The sequence below is a fragment of the Erpetoichthys calabaricus genome, chromosome 7, assembly GCF_900747795.2.
Source record: "Erpetoichthys calabaricus chromosome 7, fErpCal1.3, whole genome shotgun sequence".
NCBI classification, from domain to species: domain Eukaryota; kingdom Metazoa; phylum Chordata; class Cladistia; order Polypteriformes; family Polypteridae; genus Erpetoichthys; species Erpetoichthys calabaricus.
Window position 1 is genome coordinate 72,140,526 of NC_041400.2, and position 21,558 is coordinate 72,162,083.

The 21,558-nt window shown below is 37.0% G+C and overlaps 2 protein-coding genes across 4 annotated transcripts in view; both read right to left on the reverse strand.

The window, feature by feature from the left end:
- ubox5 (U-box domain containing 5) overlaps nt 1-21,530 on the reverse strand; it is an 84,467-nt gene extending 62,937 nt beyond the window's left edge. The window contains exons 1-2 of one of the 2 annotated variants that reach the window (XM_051930095.1): nt 21,414-21,530; nt 2,935-3,042 (exon numbers count right to left, since the gene is read on the reverse strand). In XM_051930095.1, the coding sequence (XP_051786055.1) occupies nt 2,935-2,988 (54 nt within the window). In that variant the 5' untranslated portion in view covers nt 2,989-3,042; nt 21,414-21,530. Of the gene's footprint in view, nt 1-2,934; nt 3,043-21,409 lie in introns of both variants that reach the window. The other variant, XM_051930094.1, reaches the window with a different exon arrangement.
- On the reverse strand, nt 12,439-21,504 carry LOC114654254 (FAST kinase domain-containing protein 5, mitochondrial). 2 transcript variants are annotated; one of them, XM_028804681.2, is made up of 2 exons: nt 21,414-21,504; nt 12,439-15,332 (listed from the first exon to the last, which is right to left on the reverse strand). In XM_028804681.2, the coding sequence occupies exon 2, from the start codon at nt 15,329-15,331 to the stop codon at nt 12,797-12,799; it is 2,535 nt and encodes an 844-aa protein (XP_028660514.2). In that variant the 5' UTR covers nt 15,332; nt 21,414-21,504; the 3' UTR covers nt 12,439-12,796. The 2 variants fall into 2 exon arrangements, with proteins under 2 accessions (XP_028660514.2, XP_028660512.2); XM_028804679.2 differs by having other exon boundaries at nt 12,439-15,335; nt 21,414-21,503.
- Nucleotides 21,531-21,558: the final 28 nt, after the last annotated feature.

Genomic DNA, 21,558 nt, shown 5'->3' on the forward strand with positions numbered 1-21,558 from the left:
CGTTCTTGGATTTATATATTGTCTATGGTTTTCATTATTGTTGCCCCTTATTAGGGCTCTAGTTATACTCCTACACAACAAAAAAATACTTTTTTCTAAAGGATTGTTCTGCTACAAAACCTCATGCAGCTGATGTGCTGTGACAAACTAAAGCCATTTTAAGCACAAAAATGTCATTATGAAGTTGAAAGTACCTGCCTAAAAAAAGACACTCCCAACTGCAGCCCTTCTGGATAACAATGGTCTTTTGAGAACATAAATTATATTACTGCTTTGCTTGCACACATTTACCACAAGTGATCTTCACTGAAAACATGGCCCGAAAACTAAGGAGAGATCTGATCAGATGGCAAGTATCAAAAAAACACACTGACATCAAGAAAGGCAACTTTATTCTACTGCAAGACAGACAACCAAGTAAAGACCTGACAACTTAAGACTGGGGAAAAAAAACAAAAAAAAAACAAAGACAGTACATATTTGAAACCTTTCTAATGTCTACATTCATTGGATTGATAAATGTAAATGGTATTTTAATCCAAAAGGACTATAGCTTGTTAAAAATACTATTGCACATTACACTTAACTTCATCTAATGGTTATCAAATTGGAAGTCATTAGTTTATTTGCCTAGTTCAGCAGCATTCTTTGTGTGAGTACAGTGTTAATGCCTGCAAGAAGTTCAAAATATATCATGTTACTACTTTGCAATCTGTTAATGTCAAGCCATGGAGAAGATCTGCTTCATACATGCAAGGATAAAAAGAAGCACTGTCTCTGTATTAGCAGAGGCTAGGCCAATGGAACAGAAAAAAAAAACAGATCCTTCAATCAATAGTAAATAAAGTATTGCCAATTTAACTGCCATTACTACTCAGAAGATTGCTGTGGCTTGCGTACCAGCATTTTTAGAGCTGTTAATCTTGATAAACTGGTTAAATGGAAAGGGTCACACAAATAACTTTCCAAAATTGATCACTTGGATATTTCACATAAAGAGAACTTCTCAGAATAGAGAGATACTGGAATCACTAGCACTCACTTTGAGACACCAACTTTTTGACAGCTGAACATTTTTTTCCAAAAAACTCAGTTTTATGAAAAACACACAAAGCAATGGTTTCACACATAAATCAACATAAAACGTACATTGCTATGTGCCGTGACTGCTGTTGGCGCATGTTCAGCATCTGTGGCGGCAGTGGTTGTGTGGGGGCATCTTGATGGTCAGCAGGAATGCACAGTGGGCCGGCTGCCTGGCTGTCTTCACACAGCAGGTGGGTAGCGGTCGCAGTGTGACGCAATATGGTTTGTACCTCTTGTCATCATAAGTGGTGGTCCTCCCAGCTGAATGCTGCTGTAGGGACATCAGCTACACGAAAGTGGTTCAGCACCACGATCAGATGATGCTGGTACCTCACTTTCATTTTCGATATCTATCTCCAGATCACTTGCATCAAACTCAGAGTCTGACAAGTCAGAGTTCTCTTCAGTGAAATTACGTAAAATGTCCATGGAGTATTTTGCTTCGTACATTTGCTTTGAGATGTTGGTGCCATTTCAGAGGTTCTTTGCTCTTTGCTACTCATGCACACGTAGGGAATTGAGGTTAAATCAACAAAGCTATGTAACGTTCCTTCTAGCAAAGAAACTAAAACGTAACGGCGAATTTTGTTGCAGTTTACAACTGATTACCATCCTCTACCCCTGAATTTTGACAAAAGTCGACATCAGCCCTGAAAGAGTTAATGAGGACACTCAAACAGCTTTGTCAGGCTCAGTATTAAGAATAAGTGTGAAGTTACTAAGCAAGTTTAGTAGCTGATGATGATGATGAAGGACAGGAGTCAAGGTCAATGATGGTCAAGTAACAGATATTTTCAAGACAAATATAGAGGGACTACAGTACATCTTACAAGTAACTTCAGTAATCAAGAAGTTTCCAGATTTTCTATGAGACACTGAAATTTAACATTTGTCAGCCACAAAACACGCTCTTTTCATCAGATTCTTTCAAGGTAACTCTTGCTTCTGCCTCCAAATCTTTCTTCCTCTGGTTTAAGGTGACTTTAAATCTCACACCAGGGTTATTTATGATAACTGGGAAAGGTCCAATTTGGTGGAGGGAAAGCAAGCTACAGCTTTATGCACCTAAAAGCCTTCAGTAACTCTTAAAAAACAAAATCTCTTAAGAAACATCTCCAACTAATATTTCATCTGGTAGCTTGAAGGCAGACAATCAAGTCACTTGATGAGATGTCAGGTATCCCATTTATCCCTGCTGAGATGAGCTTTGCTTTACTCAACTTCTCTCATTTTGAACATATAGTGAAAACATCTCTTAAGGTTGTTTAAGAAACTTTTTGTCTTCTTGAACACTTTATGTTGAAAAGATGTATGGTCCTAAATTCTGCTGACTACTGTATCTGTCATTTAGTGCGCTTTTTAAAAACTAGACTAAGTAAGAACTGACAGTAACAAGAACCATGTAATTTCCTTCTGGATGTTTATATTTTAGGAATAGCTAATGTAAAATTTCATTCATCTGTTGGGACAAATGTGCATCCGAAGACTGCCTCAGCGGGGCCAGTGATATAGTTTGCTGTACTGCTGCTCCCCACACGACCACATTCATCAGTAAAGTGCTTTCTGAGTTCAACTGCTAAGCACAGAGTGAATCTTGTTTCTTTCACAGATTGCAGACCTTGGAGGACATTCTTCCAAATGAAACATTTACAAATTTTAAATATGTGATCCACAAGTTCATTGAAGTTCAAAAGCAGCACTAGAACCAATAGAAGTGCTATGACAAGTGTAAACTGTGCTATGCTGTAAATTTCAAAATGTTGTTTATGCAAACAGTCTAAATGTTCACTGTCAGCAAGTAACAAAATGCAGTGAATTTCCCTTTTAGGTATATTGTTGTTCTATTACCTTGTTGCAGTCAATAGAGGGTTTAAAGTGAGGCAAACACAGGTCAATTACCATGGCGTTGTCAGGCTCTCCCAAATTCAGATGTTGCCTTGGAAAGGAGGAACTATGCTATAAAAATAGAAAAGACACTTATCAGAAATCAGGTATGAATTGACATTAATATTTACTGTTACCTTCATTCAACAGTTTGTGGATTTAAACAGAGTACGCGTTGAAAAATGAAACCATTTAAAATCAGATTTAATTTTAATAAAACTATTTATTCTTAAACAATTAGGAAATAAAGGTTACACTTCAGGTACTGCAAAATGCATCTAACACTCATTTACTCATATATAAATTATACTTATAAAACATCAGCAGATAGGTTACTCATCTCTGAGCAGTGTGGCATATGAAGACCTTTTGATATGCTGGTAAAATAACTCGTTAATATGAAGGATTCATATGTCTTATACTGTACTATGCATTATCAAGAGAAATTGGTCTTACTTAAGCAACCCTGGACCACTCCAAAGTGAAGATATTTTAGTAGGTTGCATTGCAAAGATGAATAACCACTTTACTAATGTTTTGTAAGTGTTTTAACATCATAAGAAGCCTTAGTTAAGGCTGTGTTACTTGAGAGTAAATGAGTAATTGATGCATTTTAGCAGTAACTAATGTGTTACTGACATAAGCAACATTACAGAAACACTACATTTAATTATATTTTACACCTTATTAAAGGAAATAATTTACTAAACTTTAACAATTATTGGTTTAACTTAGAAAATATTAAATGGTTTATGGAAATCTCTGACTTAAGTCAGGTTAAATATTTTAAGTATTTATCCATTTCTGACAATGCTGTAAACAGGCCCAGAAGCATAAAAAAATCCATAAAGAGGTACTGTATCTCAAATTCCGATGGGGGTGACAGCATTTCAAGTGACATTGGCCTTTGCAGAAAACCTAAGCTCAAACCATACTGAAATAACTCAGAAGTGGTACAGAGATCAACAAAAACAATTTATACTTACACATATCATTGACACATAATGAATTCACAAACAAAGTATGCCTACTGACCAATGTAAATAAAAAAAAAAATCCATATTGTTTTATTGTGTTATCAGATTAATTGACATGCACCTAACATGATGTGGGCATAGGAAGAAATGTGAAAAAAGCAATACGACTGTTATCTTAAACCTCTTACCTGTACCACTGTCCACATTGTGCCCTGCATATTCAACCCTATGGACCTTTATCAGCAGACTGCTTCATTAACTAGGACTGTCTTTTGTGTTCACTTCTTTACTTTAACCCAGTCTACCACTAATATAGGACTTCTCAATAGTCCTTTTGAGTTCTTAAGGGACCACAGCTAGATAAGAATGACCTAGCATCTCAGCAATAATAGTAATCAATCAAAGACACAGTTTTACTTAAGAATATACTTATTTGCATAACCAATAACAGCAATTATAAGCAACACAACAAAATATACAGTGTGGGTAGGGTTCATTGAGTCTTTATTCCATTCCACATGAAATCCAAATAGTTTCTTTACTTTAGTTACAAATTATATATCCTTGATCAAAAAATGAAAATAAGCATTTTTTTTGTCAGGAGGGGGGCTCCTTTCCACGTGCCTACTAAGCTCCGTTTAAGTGTCCATATTCAGCTGAGAGGCACTCTTCAAGTGTTCCGTTTTTCCCATTGAGCTGAACCCTTTACAACAGTGTCTGAAAAGCACTGGAAGCAATATTTCTGCAACAAATGGCAAATGAACTAAACTGAGAGAACTCTCTTTGAAAAAAGTCGTACTCTCTCTTCCTTTCTCATGCAAATTAAGCAGACACACCTAGCTTTCTTTCTACTAGAAGTATTTTGAAAGCTTGGTACTATATCTTTATCACAAAAGCTCAAAGTTGATTCCCATGGGAATTAGAAGCTGCACTTTCAAACTTAAAAAAATACTCTGAATCCTGTTTTGCCTTTCAGCTTTCCCAAAAAACACTTATGTTCAGCATAACAAGATTTTCAACCTAAGGGCGTTTACCTAAAAATCTGTCAGTTAAAAACGTTAAACCATCCCACATACACATCAAATAATAGTAAACTACAATGGAAATCAATTATGTTGAAATCAAAAACCATAAAGTCTTACTTTGATAAATCCAAATTACATAACACTTCAATGATGCTAGCTTTAACGCTTGTTAGTTTACCCACTATCATTTAAGCTAATGTTTTTGTGACAGAATTATAAGTCCTCAAGAGTATTTCTTTCCAATTCCCCAAAAAATTAAAAAAAAAATATTTAAAGCCTTACTTAGACAGGATTAGTATTACAGTAGGAGGTGGTGTAAACAATTACATTCTTCTTTCAAAGTCCTGGCTCCGTATGTGTACTTCTTTTCACAAAGTCTAAGAAATGTAATAACCAGTGCTGGATATGAATTTATATCTGTTACCACTTGAATTAACTCCGGCAATGTACAACCTTGGAATGAAATCACTGGGTTAGGAAAATAGGTGAATAGATAAATATCAAAAGGGCAAACTAGTGTGAAAAATGGATCTGACATGAGTAGAAAACATAATATATGTACCCCATAATTGATGTTAATACAGTCTGAGAATAAGGCAGAATTAGTGTTACAGATGGCAAATATTATACATTTTGACAGTGAAATCACTTTATGTATTAAGGTTTGTCATTGTACAATAACATTTTTAATTGAACTTTTCAAAATTTTATTTCATCCCACAGAAGGACCTAGAACAACAACATACTGTATAATGAGAGTATTGTCATTTGTTAATAAGTTGACTTTTAATGCTTTTTTGCAGGTAACAGTAGGGGTGGAGTTAACTAAGTAGCACTTTATGCTCACTTGTTAAGCGGCCGATTAAGAGGGGTGTAGGTAAACTAATGAAATCATTCCTCATACATTAGGTATGACCCTTGTAATATTGTTTGTTAAACTCTAAGAGTCGTTTATTTTTGGGAAACTCACCCCATCACCAATCTTTACAATGCTATTAAAAAAAAACAATTTTAAAGCCACTAAAATGTCAGAAGAAAATCAGAGAAAAGTATTTAATTTGTGTTGTCTTTGATGAGAACGGAGGCCAGCTGTTGTTTGCATGTGGCATTACAAGGTTAAAAAGTTCCATGTACAATGACTGCAAGTCAGGAGCCTCAGAAATAAGGCATCACTCATTCACAATTTTCAAAGAATAAACTAACATCCACTACAAACAAAAAATAATAGGTGATCTATAAATGAAAGAACTCAAACATGTAAAGTTGCCAAAACATTTAATCATAAGATGTGGCTTCTGGTAATAGTTTTACTAAACATATTCAGTACTTAACACTTACAGGCATGAACTGCTTGCATATCTGTACAATTCTTTAAAAGGTTTCTCATTTACAGTAGCAAAATTTCACAAAACAATGTAATCTGACATGTTCCGTAAACTACTTCTTTAACCTTAATCCAAAATTATTAAAATGCTAAGCATAGCCAGCACCAAGGGCTATGGCTATGATGGAGAAGCACTGGAATCATCGGGAAGAAGAGTCCTTTCATACGATTGGCCAGCCCAGCACTGAATAACCTGTGGAATGGCTAGTGGGGGACTAGTGGGGGAAGCAGCTTGATAGCCGAGGTCTCCAGGACTCTGAACAAATCTTAATCTTATTATGTGATATCTACGTACTCTTGCATTTTACTCTGTACTTGTAATATTACCATTGCACTTTACTGAGGATTACTTGTGTTATGTTCTGTGTATTGTATTTATCCATTTTTTGACACCCACTGCATGGCCAACCTGCCTGGAAAGGGGTCTCTCTCTGAATTGCTTTTTCCCCAAGGTTTCTTCCATTTTTATTCCTACAAAAGGTTTTTTTGGGGGAGTTTTTTCTTGTCTTCTTAGATAGTCAAGGCTGGGGGGCTGTCAAAAGACAGGGCCTGTTAAAGCCCATTGCGGTACTAGAGTGATTTTGGGTTGTACACAAATAAACTATATTGTATTCTATTGTAGGATTCTCATCATGTATCATACTAGCGGTGTTTGGGGCCTCTGTTATAGTGCTGTTTTTTTTTTGGTTTTTTTTTTACCAAAGGCAAATATTATTGTCAGGCAATGTGGTGTAGGAGTTAAAGCTTTGGACACAGGACTGCAATCCCCGAGGTTGTGGATTCAAATCCTGCTACTGGAAACTGTGTGAACATGAGCAGTTTGGTTTTTAGTTTTATAGCATTTAGTTTTTCTATATTCAGGGGAATTAACCCCTTAAATGTTCATATATCAAAATACCATTTCTTAACAGATACCTAGTGCCCTAGATGCACCATCTTGCCAGATTTCAGCTTTTTAACAAAATGAGAAATAGATTCCAAATACAAATACAGGTGTTTCTCTTTCATGTAAAAAAGGGAGGTTGCATGTGTTTTAATGTAATATACACATATTTGACTGTTAAGAGTCAAAGGCTGCCAGGTACCACACGCATTACTATTTTGCTACTCCCACAACAACACTTAGGTAGACAGTGCTTTATTCACCATTTCAAATGCACTGCTTGAATATTTGCATAATTGAATGGCTAAAACAAAATGCAGAAATATTAAAAATATGATTACTTAAGATACAGTGCATCCGGAAAGTATTCACAGAGCATCACTTTTTCCACATTTTGTTATGTTACAGCCTTATTCCAAAATGGATTAAATTCATTTTTTTCCCTTAGAATTCTACACACAACACCCCATAATGACAACTTGAAAAGTTTGAGATTTTTGCAAATTTATTTAAAATAAAAAAATTGAGAAAGCACATGTACATAAATATTCACAGCCTTTGCCATGAAGCTCAAAATTGAGCTCAGCTGCATCCTGTTTCCCCTGATCATCCTTGAGATGTTTCTGCAGCTTAATTGGAGTCCACCTGTGGTAAATTCAGTTGATTGGACATAATTTGGAAAGGCACACACCTGTCTATATAAGGTCCCACAGTTGACAGTTCATGTCAGAGCACAAACCAAGCATGAAATCAAAGGAATTGTCTGTAGACCTCCGAGACAGGATTGTCTCGAGGCACAAATCTGGGGAAGGTTACAGAAAAATTTCTGCTGTTTTGAAGGTCCCAATGAGCACAGTGGCCTCCATCATCCGTAAGTGGAAGAAGTTCGAAACCACCAGGACTCTTCCTAGAGCTGGCCGGCCATCTAAACTGAGCGATCAGGGGAGAAGGGCCTTAGTCAGGGAGGTGACCAAGAACCCGATGGTCACTCTGTCAGAGCTCCAAAGGTCCTCTGTGGAGAGAGGAGAACCTTCCAGAAGGACAACCATCTCTGCAGCAATCCACCAATCAGGCCTGTATGGTAGAGTGGCCAGACGGAAGCCACTCCTTAGTTTATCCTCAGAGGTGGCGCAGTGGTAGTGCTGCTGCTTTGCAGTAAGGAGACTGTGGAAGATTGTGGGTTCGCTTCCTGGTTCCTCCCTGTGTGGAGAGCGCTTTGAGTACTGAGAAAAGCGCTATATAAATGTAATGAATTATTATTATTATTATTATTAAAAGGCACATGGCAACCCACCTGGAGTTTGCCAAAAGGCACCTGAAGGACCCTCAGACCATGAGAAAGAAAATTCTCTGGTCTGATTAGACAAAGATTGACCTCTTTGGTGTGAATGCCAGGCGTCACGTTTGGAGGAAACCAGGTACCACTCAATACCAGGCCAATACCATCCCTACAGTGAAGCATGGTGGTGGTAGCATCATGCTGTGGGGATGTTTTTCAGCGGCAGGAACTGGGAGACTAGTCAGGATAAAGGGAAAGATGACTGTAGCAATGTATAGAGACATCCTGGATGAAAACCTGCTCCAGAGCGCTTTTGACCTCAGACTGGGGCGACGGTTAATCTTTCAGCAGGACAACGACCATAAGCACACAGCCAAGATATAAAAGGAGTGGCTTCAGGACAACTCTGTGAATGTCCTTGAGTGGCCCAGCCAGAGCCCAGACTTGAATCCGATTGAACATCTCTGGAGAGATCTTAAAATGGCTGTGCACCGACATATCCCATCCAACCTGATGGAGCTTGAGAGGTGCTTCAAAGAGGAATGGGCGAAACTGGCCAAGGATAGGTGTGCCAAGCTTGTGGCATCATATTCAAAAAGACTTCAGGCTGTAATTGCTGCCAAAGGTGCATCGACAAAGTATTGAGCAAAGGCTGTGAATACTTATGTACATGTGATTTCTCAGTTTTTTTATTTTGAATAAATTTGCAAAAACCTCAAGTAAACTTTTTTCACATTGTCATTATGTACAATGTTGTTGTGTGTACAATTCTGAGGGAAAAAAATGAATTTAATCCATTTTGGAATAAGACTAACATAACAAAATGTGATGCGCTGTGAATACTTTCTGGATGCACTGTATACAGTATTTGCATTATTGTTACTCTGGACCAACAAATGCAGGGTAATTTTAAAGTACATTTTACAGTGATTCAGAAACTATAACATCAAGCAATCTTAACTTAAATACAGTAAAGTGCACTTTCATTTGTGTTATGTGGTTAAGACAATAAAGAACAAGTTTCACCAGCTATCCCATCATCTCTGTATCTGCTGTATCTAAATTCAGTTTACTGTACAGATGGACTTCACTTGATATTACAAATTACTAAGGACACAGTGTTTGCATTACAAATATCATTTTAAGAGAACAGTATTTTATTTATCCAGGCTGAATTATGAAAAAAAATTACATACCAAGTACTAAAATTGATTAATGTAGAAATCCAACACTGTTAATGGTTTGAGAAAGTTGGTAGAGATGTCTATATTTGTTAATGAAATGACAATTGATTGTATCCATTATGACATAATCATTCTATGTTACTATACCAGGAACACACAGAGTACATTAGAAGATGACCATACTGTATGTGCCATAGGCTCATAGAACTTATATAATTGAAGAAGTAAACATACATTATATTTTGTGCAAAATTTTCCAAACAGATTACCAAAGATCTCACATAAGACGTTTCTTTATTTCCCTTTTTCAACATTAAGTCTACTTGATGTGGAGGATATACACCATTCTTAAAGGAACTGATGAATCATGTTTGATTCAATGTCATATGTTCATTGAAGTTTGTTTCAGAAACAAATCTGAATGTCTTATAATAAAAAAAATAGAAAAAAAATGGTCACTTAAAAACTCATTTTCTATAGCAGGGGTAGGCAATGTCGGTCCTGGAGTGCCACAGTATGTGCAGGTTTTTGTTCCAACCCAGTTCCTTAACGAGAACTCAATTATTGCTGATGAAGCACATATTGCTTAAGTGACATTTTAATGCTTCATTTTAGAGGTCTCGCTTGTTAAGGTTCTCCAACCTTAATTGCTTATTTCAATCTTAAACTGCTGCATTCAGTGTTTTAATTGCTCCTTATTAGCAATAAGATGTAAAAGACAAAGCAGCCAGCAGTTCTCCAGCTAGCTTTTTTCTAATTACATCTGTGTGTGTTCATCATGCACGGTTTGATTTAATAAAACACTTAATAGAAAAATGTGACAGACTGAAAATGATCTGTTTTAGGCTTCAAATCATTTGGATGATATCCTTGGAAAGGAAAAAAATCTACGATATAAAAGCCTTGCATTGCACAGACTAACAAGCCATAAAATTAAATAAGGTCTGAGATTGGCAATGATTGGTTTCTAATTAAGCAATTGGGTTGAATGAAAACCTGTAGCCACTGCGGCTCACCAGGACAAACATTGCCTACCCCTGTTTTACATCTTATTGCTAATAAGGAGCAATTAAAACACTGAATGCAGCAGTTTAAGATTGAAATAAGCAATTAAGGTTGGAGAACCTTAACAAGCGAGACCACCAAAATGAAGCATTAAAATGTCACTTAAGCAATATGTGCTTCATCAGCAATAATTGAGTTCTCGTTAAGGAACTGGGTTGGAAAAAAAACCTGCACATACTGTGGCACTCCAGGACCGACGTTGCCTACCCCTGTTCTATAGCATAGTAACAATTACTGAAGCCACATATTGATACTTTAACAGAAACACAGAGATCAATAACATTTAATCCACAAAATTAAACTGGATAGAAAAATGTATGGATGGTGTAACATTCAGGCACCAAGAACTAAATTGATTTAAAAGTTAGAGCATTTTAAATTTTATTGGTTTAGTTATGTTTGAGAAATCTGAACTAGAATTACTCATGGACATTCGGGCACAACCAACACCAAACAATAAGACATCAATCAAAACATTTTTACATCAACTGAACTTGAATCTGCTGCTTATGAAAATATGACTCTGGGCCACCACAAACCTGTTAGGCAATGTTTTGAAATACATGAGTACTGTTAAACAGCATGATTTTAATATATTCTATGAATACATGTAATTGCCAATAAATGATTGTGTCAGAGACCTATTGAACTATTTACAGATAATGAGGCAGTGATGTAGTTTTTTGTGTTTATTTGTTGACCCTATGCTTACATAATTCTGTTCCTTTCAACATTCACTTGCTTTACTTATTTTTACTATTACAGTTACCTTGCAGTGAGCAGGTGAACTAGCACTTGACAATCTTGTATTGGAGATTAATTTTGCTAGCAGGGGTATAATATGCGTAATAACAGGAAATTATACAAAACACACAATTTGAAGTGACCTCTCTCAATGTAAACTTGAAACAGTAAACTAACTGGAACAGAAGTTACACAGAATGTTTCCGTTTTAAGAAGGACAATGCTTTTAAATGAGATATTATGAAATTCTCTAATAATATAAATGTGTGTTTATATATATATATATACACATATACACAGAGAGAGAGAGAGAGAGAGAGAGAGAGAGAGTGTATACTGGTTTATTTTTTACTTTATGCTCCCCTTTATGGAATTCTAAAAGACAGATACAACATGCGGAGGATATGGGTAATCAATATGCTCATGCCCATATTCTTTCAATCTGTGGTAAAGCACCGATTTAATGCTCGTTTATTTCTAGTATATTAATAATGAAACAAAAATTACTTAGTATGCCAGACACTCTTCCGTAATCCCCGACCCACTCATGTGACATTGGGCAAGTAATGATTTTAATATTGCAATAAATAGCAGACTGTTATTAGGTAGCTTTACCTGTACTGTTAAAAATGTGATTATGTTGAATTCCTAACTATGGTTACATCTTGGGTTTACATGGACTCCGTGAATACTTTGCAAAGTTTGATGTTGCCACCAAACATGTTTATTGCAATGTACATTTATGTATGCACTTCTTTTACAAGTATACTATAAATATGGATCATGTTTAATATTTATGCAGTTTTTGCACAATTTATAAAATATATGTAGCTAATAGTTAATGTTAATTCTGAAAAAGTTATTATTTACCATCTGACCAATTATCACAGTAAAAATGATATTAGCCATTACTCTCTTCAGGGCCTGTAATGTAAGGAACTCGGTTATTTTACAATGCATACAGATGTTTTTTTGAACATGACCAAAGATGATGCTATGTCATCAAGGCTAGGACAGCAGTTGTAGAAGTAGCCTCTCATACATAACTCCAGTCCATTGGGAAATTTAAGAGACAAAAGGCCTACTATAAATTATGACATAAAAACAATCATATGAATCACTTGTTTTTTGTAACTTTAGCTCTTAATTAATGGTCATTTTGTTTCCTTTTATTTAAGGCAAAACAAATCAACAAAAGGCTTCAAATTAGTAGGTGAAATATTTGGCTTTTGTGATGTATTTCCTCCATAAGTCACAACACTGTACATGAAAGAAAAGGTTATCTTTATTCAAGAGCACCATAAATTTTAGAGTGCAAATAAGCCAGCTTCTCTGACCGTGTGCGTTTTAGCAAAGGAAACCATTCCCAAAATGGTAATTCCACTATAGTATATCCAGTTCGAATGAGTTGCCGCCTCTTCATGGTATGAAATCCTAAAAGGTTACGGGAATTGTAACAAAACTGATTCCTGTTTGTCACCTGAACTGCTAGCTTTTGTATCCCAGAATTGGAAGAGTCACTTTGTACTGAGGGTGAAAGCAAGGCAGACTTGGAATTGTGTGACCCTAGAAGAGAGTCTAACAGGCCATCAGTAAGAACACTTTCTTGCAAATGTTTCTTCTTTTCAACTGAAGAAGCCGTAGCATTCTCAGAGGAGTCGCAATTTACTTTTTTCAAACCATGCTCTACAGCTGCAACCGTGGAGTCTTTAATTTTGCAATCTTTTACACCAACCAGTTGAGACATAAGATTTTCTGTAAGGTGAACCCCAGACATTTTTAACACCTTACTGTTTTTCCTTTGATCTATTTCATGACAAGAAGAGGTAGAAGGAGTTACATTAAAAGCAAGTGCACTACCTGAAGTGTCAAAGTGGATTTCCAGATCACTTGATCTCATATGAGGCAGGATCATGTGATTCTTAACATACTGAGGTCCCCCAAGCATGATCTGTATTAAAGACTCTGCCTGTAATACCTCTGGTTTATGACAGATGTCTTTACTGACAGATTCCCTTAACATTTCTTTAACTTGGCTGCAGAGATTCCATGGAAGCCGTGGTCCTGAATATTCAGGCACTTCTACCTCTACAGTGCCATCTATTGTAAATAAATCTTTTTTCAGCTCCATGTGCGATGCTTCACTGGCTAATTTTACGAAGTCTGCACTCAAAGCAATACTTATTAGATCAATGGGAAAATGGCCAGAAAAAGCCAATGCTAATAGTCCAGTGAGAAGGTGCTCAGGATATTTGTTAAATTCAGATACCTTGTCACGCATACTTTGAGTCAAAGTGGAGAAGAAGACTTCTGCATTGCTGGGCTGATAGCACAGAGAAGAGAAAGACCACAGTAACTTGGCAGCATCTTTGCTTCTGCAATAAGCTGCTTTAAAAGGAATCTCAGCAGCAATGGACTCAAAGATCCTCTCATCTAGATAATGTAAGGAAGCACAAGAAAGGACTATATGCATCATCCCCTGAACTGCTAAAGTAGTTGCTCTTTCTGGAACTACCTCACCAACACTTCTGAGAAAACCCAAATGGTCCATATGTGAAAAGCGCAACATCTTCATGACATTGACAATCGCATAACTACTCATCTTTTTAATCTCTGTTTGAGCTCTGTCAGCTATCCTGTGCATAGTCTGTTCAGAAAGACCATATTTGGATTTGAAAAATCCAAGACATAAAGATCCAAGCTCCTCAGGGTTCAGTTCATCTATGAACTTTAGAATTATGATTTCCAGATTCTGCATGAGTGGCTGTGGTGCTCTCCTACTCTCTCCAATAATATAAACTAGCTGGACTAGCTGGGGGAGGTTAAGTTCTCTCCATTGTAGTCCTACCCTGCAATACACAAGGTCCAAGTACTGCTGAACTGGCCTGCCTAAATAACGCCACAAGTCAGCCACTAGAACGATCTCATCAGTACAAAGGTCCCAGACTCGTTTGCACAGTTCAGTATCAAATACATTCAACATGCTGTGGGTAGGAGGGAAGGACACACCAAGGAGGGCTTGCAATATATTGATCAGTTGCAAGCTGGTGAAAAGACGTATGTTTTCTACAGCATAACGGCATAGCATGGCAAATCTTGTGTCAGACTTAATCAGAACCAACTGCTCTGAGGACACCAGGCTGAGTTTTTCAAACATTTCTGTAATCATCGTGGTGTCTAGATTTCCTTTCATTATTGCCACTTTCTGAAGAATTAAGAAACCTTCTTGAACTGAAATTGAACATGTCTTTATCCTGCTGTAACAGAGAGATTTATACTCTTCTCTTAGTTTTTGAAAGGCCCTGGGGTCCTCTTTAGTGTCATATGTATTAATTTCATCAGCATTGTCATCTTTTCTTTTATGCTCGCACTTGTACACCTTATTTTTGTCAGGCATATCATAGGGCTCATCCACAAAGTTGCTCTTCACACTTGATAGACTACGAGAGCAAGAAACTGTATATGTATTTTTTGTATGACTTTGCTGTTGTAACTGTTTTAAACCAGGATTAAAAGAGAATCTTGCAGATGTATCTTCAATATCATACTCATTTTCATGAGACTGAACTGGCGGATCTCTTTTTTTTGGCATATAATAAGCAGAAGGATTAAAAAACACAGTGTATTCCAGAAAATCAATATCTTCATTTTTGCAAAGACCATTTACTTTGTTATTGTTTTTGGTATCATCATGGTAAATTTTCCTGCTAGAGAAGTTATTTATTTTTTTATCTCTTGCTGCTCTCCAGGGCGTTGTAGCAATCATCCTCATGCTAACATGATGGAATCTCCCACAGAGTCTCTCCAGAGCCACTGTCATGCTGCTGAAAAAAGCAGATGGCAATCAATTTCCAATGTATTTTTCCACAGCTGTACAAATAAATATACCAAAGATACATGGGCTATTCCATGATATACAATATGAAAAACAGAGTCATATATTCTCAAGTCTCCATGCTTTCTCAGCTGCAGGACTCTTCATGCACCTGATCCCAGATAACTTTCCAAATTTACAACTTTTACAGGCTCAACTCAGGAACGCTATAACCACACATAAGGAATTTCAACTCAAACATAGGAGATACATCCAAAAAGTTCAGATGCCAACATTAGACCTCCAAGAAAAATTTCTTTAACCAAATAAGAATTTTATATAAGATATATGTGTGTGTGTATGGTGGGCAGCTGGGGGCTGTGCCAAGCCAGGACACCGAGAAGGACCGGGAGAGGGACTATGCCTCCTCTGGACCACGAGAGGGCAGCCGCCCTGGTTTGTGTGGGGGCCACGGGAACTGAGCATGGAAGCACAACCCTATAAGGGCCCGTGACCACCGCCAGGGGGCGCCCTGAAGCCCTGGACGTCGGCACTTCCGCCACACCCAGAGGTGCTGGCGGAAGCATTACCAGGGACACCCGGAACATACCCACACACCCACCCCCTTTCTCTGGGGGTGCGCTTCACGCTCGCCACTTCGCGTCTCTGTCGCTCACATTGTGAAGGGGATAGGGCTGAACGCACACTAAGGAGATGCGGACGAATCAGCTGCTGGCTTGCAGCTGCTGCTACCAAGCTGCATAATTTACATGTCGCGCTGCGCAATGATCATTTAAAAGGCTGTACAGCAGCTGCTGCTACCGATCTGCGTGTTCTGCATGTTATAATGCGCGACGATCATTTAAAAGCCTGTACAGCAGCTGCTGCTGCCATGCTGAGTGATCTGCATGCCGTGCTGCGTAACGATCATTTAAAAACCTGTACAGCAGCTGCTGCTGCTACTGAGCTACGTGTTCTGGATGTCGCACTGCGCGACGATCATTTAAAAGCCTGTACAGCAACTATCCTTTTGGCTCACTTCCTTGTCTCCCAGGACATTAAAGTGTCTCCGAAAAATTGTCTGTAAGTAGGGCGTGACGTGCAAGTAGTCTCGCGGGACTTCAAAGTGTCTCCCCGAGATGATCACGTCTCAACCCAAATTTTTTTTTTTATATTATACACACACACACATAAACACACACACACTAAAGTTGCCAGATTTCTGTTTGCTTATGAATTTGATTTAGTACTACATGCTGCTTTACATTTCTGCAGAATAGTACAACATGTTTTCCATGCAGTAAAGTTAATACTTCTGAGCAATACAGCAGTTTTACCCATTTCACTATCTCATTTCTGTCATCCTACAGTTTAGAAGCTTTTCATACCAATATAATGAAATAAATATTAGCATACAACCTAAATTCTTAAAGGAGTAGGAAAGCAAAGCATGGCTACAAACTATTACTAAATTTCAATCTCAATGTTGTGTATTTCAAAAGCAACAAACGTTTTCTTAAATTTGAGAATTTGACAGAAATATTAATGAACTATAGACTTCCTACCTGAATAATGGATATAGCTTATTAAATCACACAACTATGGGTCATTTTTTTCTTCAGGTAATGTGCTAAACTGTCGACACACTGTCTCCATCACAGAGACCATCTACTTGGTAAAGTAATAGCATTTATTTTTCTCTTTATTGTTTAATACAATCTGTAGGTCTGTAACGTTTTGGCTTGCACGATGTGCATTAGGTGATTCTTCTGCGACTCTTAATGTCTTATTGCCTGTATACACTTCCTTGACCCACTGAAAAAATGGGGCATAAGAACTTTACTGTGCTCTTGCGCTGTATGTGACAATAAAGATATAATCTAAGCTAATTTGAAGTTTCAGGAAAGATAGTGTTTACATGGTATGGCAGTGGATAATGTACTTAAATGTATAATATTTTTACTAAGAGGAAATTGCTAACTCCTGCACTCATTTTCTAAATTGGGTCCAAGGGGTCTATCCAGGTCAGCATTAGTCATAAGTCAGGAAGCCACTCTGCACAATTCAAGCATCATAGGATGTAATCAATCACAAATGCACACTCACTCCTGATGGCCAATTATAAGTCACCAACCAATCCAACACCAATTCTTGTCCTGTGTGTCCCATTAAGAAGTCCATCCATCTTCTATACTCACTTTATCTTAAGCAGGATTGTGGTGAAGCTGGAGCCTATTCCAGCAAACATAGGGCAAAAGGCAAGAACAATCGCTGAACAGGGTGCCAGTCCATCATAGGGAGAACACACACCACATACACACACAATCCACCTAAACAAACAAATAATTCTCAACATTGGTAAAATTAAAATGCCTCAGTGTAATTATATCCACTGTATTCCACCTACTATCCTGCTCATTATGTTTCTTTAGTGTTTAGTCTCTATGTTTCTTAACTTTCAAAAAAACTCAAAATCCCAGAAAGCAACTAAATAAACCTTCTTCTGTTCTCAGATAAGTGTTTTGGTTAAGCATTTTATGAAGTTCTGAGCCCTTCACTCTTGTCTGTTTCAACTAATGACTATAACAATGATATACACCATAAGCTGTAATCATGATGCAGGTATAAATTGACATTTTTTTTAAATAAACACTTCTTTCCAAATAAAAGGCAAACAGAACATTAATAGCGAGGAAAAATTACAAGTCATTAATGTGCAACCACCCATCCATTTTCTAAATCTGCATTCTACTATTCAGGTCAAATGGCGCCAATACCGATGCTACAAGCACAGAGCAAGAACATAGTTTACAAGGCACACATTACAAAGTACACCCACACAATCACGCAGTCACATAAAGGATTAAATACAATAGTTCAAAACACACATCTGTTAAAGTCAAGAAAACTGAAGCCAACAAAATAAAAAATAAAAAAATCTACACAAACAATATACAAACTTCACAAACACAGTGACTAGACTGGTAATCAAACCCCAGTCCCTGGTGCTTTGAGGATACCACTACTTAAACCTAGCACCCATGTATAACAAAATAAGGAACTTCTGAAAAATTAGGTACTTTATATGCTTTTCTAACTCTTAGATAAGCTTTTAAAAGGGCATATTCATTTATCAAAATTGTTTATCAAAAAGTATTTCCACAAACATCTGCTACAGCACTTTTTTTTTTTATATACAATTTTTACACTCCTTTAATACTGTTTAATCTATCTAGATATCTCAGGTCTTGTTCAGAAAGCGGACGCCACTTGAGATGGCCTTCCCCTCGCCCAAACACTAATCTTAAGGTCAATAAAATAGGTCCCTGATGTTAAGTCACTATTTTAGGGCTAAAATGGTAACAGAAATGTGAAACCTACTTATATACCTAATCTTAATTATTGTGAAACAACCAAGTGGCGTCCGCTTTCTGAACAAGAGCCAATATCTCTTATCTCTTGACAGATGGACAAGACAGACAAAATGCTGTCTTGTCTGTCACACAAAACTGGTGAAGCATTTGCTCCTAATCAAGAGCTTATGCAGTGATGTGCATAACACAACCCATGAACTGGACATGTAGGTATTCTGGGCCACATTATTGGGCTTGAAGGTCCTGACAGGTTAAAACAAAAACAGCCCTGTGTGCACGTCCCAGGACTCATAGGAAAAGAGCATCACGATATCTGTTGACAGTGTGGTCCACTACACAGACCAATCAGACACTCCATTATGTCGCAAAAACCAATGTGATCCATGACCTCAGCGCAGCGTCAAGCAAAAATAAGAGCCACTTCTCATTATGACGAAGTGAAACAGCAAACTATTTAAAACACATACACGGTATCAACAGCTGTCATTGTCATGTGCACACCAAAATGCATTTAATACAGGATACAGAATTTAACTACAACAGAGATGCATACTGACAAATGAACAGTACTCTGAAAATTCATATGCATTACTTAGGAACAAAAAATAGTCGTATATGAACAAAGAACTAGAGGTACTGGCTACCACTGCCACGCAATTATGTTTCAGGTCCTTCGGAAGAAATATGCTTCAAGCGACCTAGGGTGCCATGTTTCACAAGAAATGCTTGAAATACCTTCTTCAAGGGATGGAGGCCCGCACATTTCCTAGTTATATTACTCTTAGCAATATTACTGTATTTTAACACAATGTTAAAATGCTGATACTTGGATTACACAAAGGACAGGTAAAAACTGTTTATCAATTTCTAGGCTGGTAAAGGACACAGCTAAAAATAAAAGAAAAAAGCATTTAGAAGGTGAAACACTGAAGAACACATTATATGATATAAAATATAATGGTAAAAGCAAAACGAAAATGGCAGTCTAACTACTTTTTATGTTTGATTTACTTTGACAAAAACTCGATTCATGCATTAAAAAAAAAACACACAATAAACAATTTACAGCTACACAACAATCAGGTGGTCATTTTACACCACACATTCATTTTTTTTATTTCCATTAGACGCCCACCATAATAGCAGAAAATGACAACTTGCATTTCCCTCAATAATCAATGTTAATCTGAGAAATTCTGAGCTGTTACACAACAGTTTAACAAAATTAGACAATTTAACAGTTACATTTGAACTATACAGCCACTTAAAACAAGGAGATAGTGAAAGGCTATGTCAGCATGCATCTGCAAAACAACAAAGAGGTAAAGGTTATTCTCATACTAAAAAAGGGGATTACAGACACCACGTTTCAGCTTTAGAGCCCCGACCCCCCATAAGGCCCAGACACTGTCTTTGACATTCAATTTGATTGTTTTTTTCAATGTTGAAAAACTTCTTTTTTTCCACCCATTAAATGATCTACCTCTATCAATGATTCAGAAAATATTAAAACACTACTTAAATAGGGGGGGGAAAAAAAACTTTAAATGTTCCATTAATGACTTAACGCAGTGCATTATTCTGTATTCTGAATATCGATTTTCAGAATCGTTTTAAATATAGACTTTTGGTTGTAGACAATTTATCCAGTTTTGAGGCTCAGTTGTTTAAAATTGATCTTATAATTCCCGTACTGTGTTCATTGGTTTACAGACATCCTGGATATAACAAGGATTTTGTCCTGGAGTTCTCAGAGTTCTAATCTTTCACGATGTCGCATGCTAATAGAATGCTGATTCTACGAGATATTAACATTCATGTTTGTTGTCCGACAAAACCCCGTTTAAAGATTTTTTTAAGTCTTGTGGACTCTTAATTTTACTCAAGTCCCACATTGGACTTCGTTCTAACTACTGGCCTCTTTGCAAATAACCTGGAGATCTCTGACGCCGGCATTTCTGTTCATTTTCCAGTTGTTTTTGAGTCTGCCCATCCATTCCAGAGAAGCTACCACAAGATTCTTCAGACTGTAGCGTCAAGTAGTAATATAATTAACTTAGCACGCTAATGCCCAGAAAAAAACCGACCATGATATGTGGACAATGTTTAAAGGGACTGTGGCAAAGGGGCATTCAAATAAACAGTTGAGTGAGCAGCTTTATCCACAGGCAAGAGTGTTGCTTATAATATATGAAAAGGTTGTAAATAAAGTTTCTATTATTCGTTAAAACAGACATGAATAAATGACACGTGTAGACATGTGGATTAAACTGAAAATATACGGAGAATACTGCATTATTATGTTAAAACTTCGCAATCATGCATGGAGCTCTGTATTTAAGTTTAACTTGCTAAGAGTAACAGCAAAAACAAACCAAAAAACTTCATTCCCAGTGTGGGCAAGTCTATAAGGCTTAGGATATTATAGCGTCATTTATTTCATTGATTGTTTACAAAAATCGACAAACATCAAGGATACAAGCGGATCAACTATGTTTAATCGGGGTTATTTTTTTTTTCTTCTTCTTCGTCTTCTTTTTTCAATACAGACCCCAGAGGGCTGATTTAAGGCCAAACCAGGATGATTTTATGATCCATCTATTACCTTTCCGCCATAAAACGGTGAATAGCGTATATGATCAAAGTTAAGATGCCATTTGCGACACTACATATAACTCTGCAGTAAAAGATTAAAAATGCGTAATTAAACCCACCTTGAAATCTCAAGAAACTGAGTTCAACATGTAAACTTTTCATTCACGCCGATGCCCTTTCTACCGTCGCATTCTCTGCCTTCATTTCCGTCTCCTGTTTTATGACGTCAGAATAGAGTACATTCTTCGAGAAGTGTATGTCGCT